Source organism: Capsicum annuum, chromosome 1, assembly GCF_002878395.1.
Source record: "Capsicum annuum cultivar UCD-10X-F1 chromosome 1, UCD10Xv1.1, whole genome shotgun sequence".
NCBI lineage: Eukaryota > Viridiplantae > Streptophyta > Magnoliopsida > Solanales > Solanaceae > Capsicum > Capsicum annuum.
In genome coordinates this window covers 197,070,138-197,077,300 of record NC_061111.1, presented here as the reverse complement: position 1 = coordinate 197,077,300, position 7,163 = coordinate 197,070,138, and the positions used below count along the sequence as shown (strand labels likewise).

Genomic DNA, 7,163 nt, shown 5'->3' with positions numbered 1-7,163 from the left:
TAATATTAAGTTTAAATTAGATACTACTCCATTTAATAGGAAAAAGTCATTTTATTTTGTAAAGTTTTCTGGCCTTACGCCTAATTTATGCCTCACGCTTAGGGAACACCCCAACATTTAGACAAACGCCTTAACTTTTGGGGCGTTTGCCATTCAATACTTTCGCCTCCCCAAAACGCCACGGTTTGTTTTTTGCTACGCCTTACCTCAGGACGCTCGCCTCAGACTGACTTTTAATTTTTAAATTTTTGGGGTGTTTACTTTTCGATACTTTCAGCTCCCCAAAACACCGCGCGTTTTGCTACGCCTCACAGTGGCTTTTAAGTTTTAAGACACTGCTTGTCACAGGTATCATTGTTCACTTCTAAAGTTTTATGACTTTTTTAGTATATACTCACCATAGTCTTATTCACTTCCGTAGATTCAAGACAAACTACATTCAATGTGTTTGTCTTCAAATTACACATGCAACTTGTTTTTATTTTTATTTTTTTATTTTTTTTAAATTGGGGGTAGGAAAAGGAGGGAGGGGATTATATTGTGGGGAATCGAATCCTCACCAATAAGGTGGAAGTTCAGATAACTAACCAACTAAACTAGTAAGATTCCCCCACATGCAACTTGTTTGCTAAATACTAAAGGAAATTTTACTTTGTTGAATGTAAATTACAAGATGAATACACTTTCAATATATATTACTCCCCCGATTTCAATTTCAAGTATCGTAATTTTTAAAAAAAGTATACATTTGCTAATGTTCTTATTCCAAAATTCTACATAACTTGAGATCACTAGTTCAAAAGGCATTTTAATATACTATATGTAAAAGTTTTTAATTTAACATCAATAACTTATTAGCTCTTTTTTTCTTTTTAAATTCCGTGCTAGATCAAACTAAAATATGCATAAGACGAGTCCAAAGTACACTATTAGATGCAAAAAGTAAAATATATACCATGCATTAAACGATCAGGACATGTATGCACCACTTTTGAATAATTATCCAAAATTATAACAAAGTTAAAAATATTCATAGTTTTTTTCTTTTTTTCAGTGGTATGTATTCCAATTTAAATTTAATTTTGTGGAAAGAGTAGCAAAATCACATCAGTCACAGGTCCACACTCTCACACACATGAAAACAGTACAACAAAAAGGACAAAGAATTGCAGCTGTGTAGTGTTTAGTGTCATGTCACAGTAACATACTCCCATTGCCCTTTTTCCCATCCCTTCATACTCCCCCTCCACCTCTCTACATTCCATTTCTCCGCTTCTCTTCCTTCCCATTTTACCCCCCAGTCTTCACGAGCGTCGGCACATTTTCTTGGAATTTTCTGACCCACATACCAAAAACTCCCTCAACATTTTAAATTTATCTTCAAATTTTTTTTCATGGTTCGAGAATTCAAGAAACTCAAGTTCACCTAAGTACAGCAAATAGCTTAGGGAATAGAGTTAGTTATTCATGGACAGTAAGGAAGTGATGTTTTGCTTGTTTTTGTTGTTTATGGCGTCACTATGTTGTTGTGATGTTGCTGAAGCTAAACAGGGCAGCATGTCTATTGTTGCCCAAAAATTTGAGGTTCAAAAGCACTTGAATCGTTTAAATAAACCTGCTGTCAAGTCCATCAAGGTTAAATTACTGCACTCCATGTGCAATTTTTTGCTCAATTTATTTTGTGTGTTTTTATGTAATTTGATGGTTTGTTTTGGGAAAATAAATTAACAGAGCCCAGATGGTGATATTATTGATTGTGTTCATATGTCTCACCAACCAGCTTTTGATCATCCTTTACTCAAGAATCACACCATACAGGTTAGCTTTTCACAAAAAGAACCCTATTTTCTGTTTGAAAATTCGATTGTTGTTTTTATGCTGTACATGGTGGGAGCTTTAGCGCACCGGGCTGTCTTCTTTTAATCTTGGTGGGAAAATTTTGAGTCCTTTTTTGTGTGTGTGGGATATAGATGATGCCAAATTATAATCCGGAAGGGCTATTTCGTAATGGAAAAATGTCTACCACAGCAAAGAACAAGAATGGAGGAGGGTCAAAATCAATTGCTCAACTATGGCATGTGAATGGGAGATGTCCAGAAGGAACAATTCCAATTAGAAGAACAAAAAGAGATGATATTTTAAGAGCAAGTAATATAAAAAGCTATGGTAGGAAGACAAATTTTTCTTCCATTCCTAAACCGGAGTCCGGTGGACCTGGTGGCATTGGTGGCCAAAATGGTCATCAGGTAAACCAAATTAACTTCATAATTCAGATTTGTATAGAAGTACAATGAATTGAATCAATTGTTTTCCTTCTTTGTTTTGTGTTCTTTTAGCATGCAATAGCCTATGTTGAAGGAGACAAGTATTATGGAGCAAAAGCAACCATAAATGTTTGGGAACCTAAAATTCAGCAACCCAATGAGTTTAGTTTGTCTCAAATTTGGGTTCTTGCTGGTTCTTTTGATTCAGATCTTAATAGCATTGAAGCTGGATGGCAGGTAATTTTCTTTTTTCTTTTCTAATTTACTCCCGTTTTCACTTTTACTTGTCTACTAATTCAAAAATAGATTTTCGCTTTTGACATATCAAGAAAAGATTTGCCAATTGTTGTTTCTTAAGGGGCATATAATGTCCAAAGTGATTGAACGAATGAAGTATCTTTTTAGATGACAATTAAATTCTTCTTTGAACAAATACAGACTCAAAAGTATTGTCATATTATGTTTCTGTATCTACTAGTCTTTTGACTTCTTGTTTTGCTTTTATTGTCCATTTTCGGGGTAAAAACAGGTTAGCCCAGATTTGTATGGAGATAGTAACACAAGACTTTTCACCTACTGGACTGTAAGTGAAATGCTTTTTCCTCTAAATACAGCTAGCTTACATACATAACTTTATGCTAAATCAAAAGAATGTGTGCTGTGAAGTTCGGTTTGATTTCTCACATAGTCATTCAACTAATAGTTCTTTGATGAAAAAAATTGAAATCAAGAAAGAAGACTGACTTTATGAAATAATAACTATTTATTGAGTGACCATCTGAATCTATGTGACGTTCATATTTGATACTAATTGAAATTTTGTACAGACTGATGCTTATCAAGCCACGGGCTGCTACAACTTGCTATGTTCAGGCTTTATTCAAATCAATAATGAAATAGCAATGGGGGCCACCATTTCCCCTCTTTCCAGCTATCATAATGCACAATATGATATTAGCATTCTTGTCTGGAAGGTAATTTTATATTATGGGATTCAAAAATCTTGCATTGACCCTTTTCAGTTTACTTAATTCCTGTCAACAATTATACCTCAAAATATGTCTTATTGCATATTTTATTGAGGTGTCTATTATTTGAATGTGAATGCATAGTTGATTAAATTATGTAGACACAGAATCTCTGACATTTGTTGATGGCTCCATGTTTTTCTTTTTCTACTGTCACGCGGACTCTTCACTTTCGATGCCGCAACCGTGTTGGATTCTCCAAAAATACACTACTTTTGGAGAATCCAATATGCACCCGTTGACATTTTGGAAGAGTCCGAGCAACATTGAGTGTATCTTCTGCCATTTAATCATAAAGATCTGTTCTTTAACTTCTATTTACTTATCTTGAAATTATTTTTAAGTTTGATTTGGCATAATTGATAGGACCCAAAAGAGGGAAACTGGTGGATGCAATTTGGGAATGACCAAGTACTGGGATATTGGCCAGGCTATTTATTTTCTTACTTATCAGATAGTGCTTCAATGATTGAATGGGGTGGGGAGGTGGTGAATTCAGCATCTGATGGACTTCACACCACAACTCAAATGGGCAGTGGCCATTTCCCTGATGAAGGATTTGGGAAATCTAGCTATTTCAGGAATATACAGGTAAAGTTACATAGCTACATAGACTTAATGATGGTCAGTTGAACCGCCTTCGTTGAAAAAACCTATACTCTTGTGTATGTGTATAGAAAGTAATACGGCATATGTTCTATATATATTTCGAAATCTTGAACGTCCTAAGTGAAATTCCTGATTTGCGCCATTGTTATCAGGTTGTTGATGGTTCAAATAACTTGAGAGCTCCTCAAGACCTTGGGACTTTTACTGAGGATAACAATTGCTATGATGTTCAACTAGGGAAGAATAATGACTGGGGGAACTACTTTTACTTCGGTGGACCTGGTAGAAATCCTAATTGTCCATGACCAAGATTCTAAATGTTCTTAAATCTTTTTTTTTTTTTTTTCTTTCTGGTCTTTTTAATGGAGTAGAACTTGTAATTTTGCATGAGTTCTTGAATGATCATTGTTTTACTCTTTGTAAAACTTCTGTTTTAGAGGCTAGGTTAGTGCAGCAAAATGTGTATCATCTTTGGTTTTAATTGTATGAAAAGTTTTATTTTTTTCCTTTCTTTTTAGAATGTGTCTGTGTCCACATGAAAATGTTGTTGGGGACATAATGGAGGGTGAAGTTTCTTAAAAGGAATAAATACCCTTTTTATATGTAACATTTGTAACTGTTTGTTTGCTCCTGTCTTAGGAGCCATATATATTGGTTTATTATCAATGGAGGAGATTCATATGTCCATGTTTTTTCCCTTTTCAATATTAGTGTTTTATAGAAAAAGGTGAATAGCTTTCAGAGTGAGAATCTCTTTAGATTAATGGGGAGGCTAAAAGGAGATCCCTAATTGAAAGATGCTTCAATCATGATTAACATAATGTCACTGTTTAATTTATTCCTTTTAGTTTCAAGAAAACTCTTTAGCACTTTCTTGTTGTCAATGTCTAGGAAAGTGAATTCTCTTGTTTGCACAATTTGGTTGATCAGCTTAATCCTAGTTTCTTTTCTATATGGTAATCTTTAAATCTTCTGAGACTAGAACCTCAGTAGTTCCCTTATCACTCTGCATTTACTATACTATTAATTAGATATCAGTGGATTTTTGTTCTAGAACGATAATATAGTCATTTCGAGAAAGATTTTTGTATTCGATGAGTCACATGAATTATTGTTGGCACTTCTTCCTATGCACCTCTTTGTTGCTACCTAAATAAAAAAGAGGTAGTAAGTCTTTATGTAATACGTATAAACCCTTCTGCCAATTCCATGATAGAAGAAAAACGAAAATCAATAAGTATTTTGTCTTCTTTTTCAAAAAATTGTTTTAACGAAAAAAGATGTAGACTTTGAGTCATAAACCGTCGACACACTCCATGTGTGGTGACCCTCCTATTTTCTCCCACTACATAGAGGGCAGAGGCAATGCAACAACTCTGAAAATAAAATTTTCTTATTTGTAAGTAATGCATACTTCCAATCAAGGAATTACATAATCTTCTTAGCTAAATATTGCATATGTTTTTGTGGGAGCTTAATGTACAATGATCCTCCTCCTCATTTAATTTCTACTTTTGAGAATAGGTGTCTAGGAATCATATGTCCTATAGTTGATATTTCCAATCATGACACATTTGGCAACATTTCATCTTTTTTTTTTTTTATTAAAGTCCTCGAGATAATTTTTTTAGTTAATCATATCCTATCACAAAAGAATAAGATATGATCAATCATCGAAATTCAAGCCCAATTGGAAATGCAACATCGCCGAGAATAAAAGGCAGAAATTTCTGTATTTAGGTCCCTACTAAACTAAGCAAAATTCATAAATTATGCAAAGGTTCTTTGAATATTTTTTTCAAAGCTTTTAGCAAAAAAAGCAAACACAATTCTCAACGCCCTTGCGAGGTAGTGATGAGTTAAACTACTCGTGTTGGCAAAGTAATTTCTTAAGTCAGTCTCTTAGCCACCTACCTCGTATGTTCTGCTCCACTGAATAACAGTTCTCCGCCTTACTATATTTAGAATAGTGATCGATCCTTCGGAGATTACATTCGTAACTTGTACTAGTAAAATTAAATATAGCTAGGTAGTTTGTAATAAAATATTTTGTACATGATAATTGTAATAATAAAATTACGAATTTCGAGTAACATCCACTTCATCAAATTGCGCGTTTACTATAGATAACATTCTAATCTCAACACCAATAAAAGTATACTATACTCCCTCCACTTGAAATATATTGATGTTTTAATTTTTTTAAAGTTGGTCTATAAAGATTTATGTTTCATAAAATCAAAAAGGTATTTAATTCTATTTTCAAAATTTGTCCTCAACACATTGCCAACCTAGAAAGAAAATTATAAATTAAGAATATTTTAATTAAGATTCTCTTAAATTTTAGGAGAAACTGAATTTTTTTAAAAAACAATTCCAAATTTTTTTATCCTCCCTAGGAGAATGCGCATTTTCTCTTTTGGTAACTTTTAAATTGTAAGTAGAGATGTTTACCATTTGAACAACCTTTTGTTCCAAATTCAAGTGCCCGAAGGCTACTAACATCAAGTATTGTAGATCGGAAAAGTACTTAGACACTTTTTTCTCACTAAGTCTAATAGTGTAATTATTGATATCAATTAGGAAGTAGTTAGGCGGTGAGGGTGTGCAAGCTAGCTAGTCACAACAATCAACAACAAGAAGGTACATAAATCCCATTTGCAAGCAACTTGTCACTACAGTATTACACATAATTGCATATTTATGGTGCATCAAAATATTAAACCTGCTGATCGATCAGATCAATTGACTTTCGGTGTTATACGAGAAGGCAAGCTGACTTGACATCGTCCAGGAACTGATATAGCTACTATATCATTGGTGTTCACATCTCGTATATCTGACTTAATACATTCTCAAATAGCTCTCTCTGTTAAACTTTATAATACTAAATACATATGCATATAATTAAATATCCATACTAACTGCAGCGAAATTTAGTATTACCCTAGCCATGATGATCAAATATAGAAAGCATGGTTATGAATAGTAATGGAAGTTTTCAAGTCTGTTTTTATAATTCCTTTTATGAAGTAGTATGGTATGATGAAATAGTCTTTTATAACCAGTCAGGTTTGGAAATTCAGAAGTCTAATACTTCTCAATAAGTCTCCTATGAGTCCATATCTAGAACTTTCCCCATTATTATCACCAAATAAATAATTATGTAATTTAATATATGTAAATATAAACAATTAGTAATGTCTGTGGCACACGTAATGAAAATATACCACTCTTCATTAGTAATTTTTTCCCATATTTG

General features: G+C 33.3%; 1 protein-coding gene across 1 annotated transcript; it reads left to right on the top strand.

Moving 5' to 3' along the window:
• Nucleotides 1-1,104: 1,104 nt before the first annotated feature.
• Nucleotides 1,105-4,586, top strand: LOC107843494. Its single transcript, XM_016687804.2, has 8 exons — nucleotides 1,105-1,635; nucleotides 1,732-1,818; nucleotides 1,971-2,246; nucleotides 2,337-2,501; nucleotides 2,794-2,847; nucleotides 3,092-3,238; nucleotides 3,659-3,883; nucleotides 4,054-4,586. The coding sequence occupies exons 1-8, from the start codon at nucleotides 1,468-1,470 to the stop codon at nucleotides 4,204-4,206; spliced, it is 1,275 nt and encodes a 424-aa protein (XP_016543290.1). The 5' UTR covers nucleotides 1,105-1,467; the 3' UTR covers nucleotides 4,207-4,586.
• The last annotated feature ends 2,577 nt before the right edge of the window (nucleotides 4,587-7,163 follow it).

Excerpts from the sequence above, each read along its gene's own strand:
- LOC107843494 (XM_016687804.2), top strand. The coding sequence starts at position 1,468 with ATGGACAGTAAGGAAGTGATGTTTTGCTTGTTTTTGTTGTTTATGGCG. Across the intron at positions 2,502-2,793 it reads GCATTGAAGCTGGATGGCAG|GTTAGCCCAGATTTGTATGG; the intron begins GTAATTTTCTTT and ends GGGTAAAAACAG. Across the intron at positions 2,848-3,091 it reads GACTTTTCACCTACTGGACT|ACTGATGCTTATCAAGCCAC; the intron begins GTAAGTGAAATG and ends AATTTTGTACAG.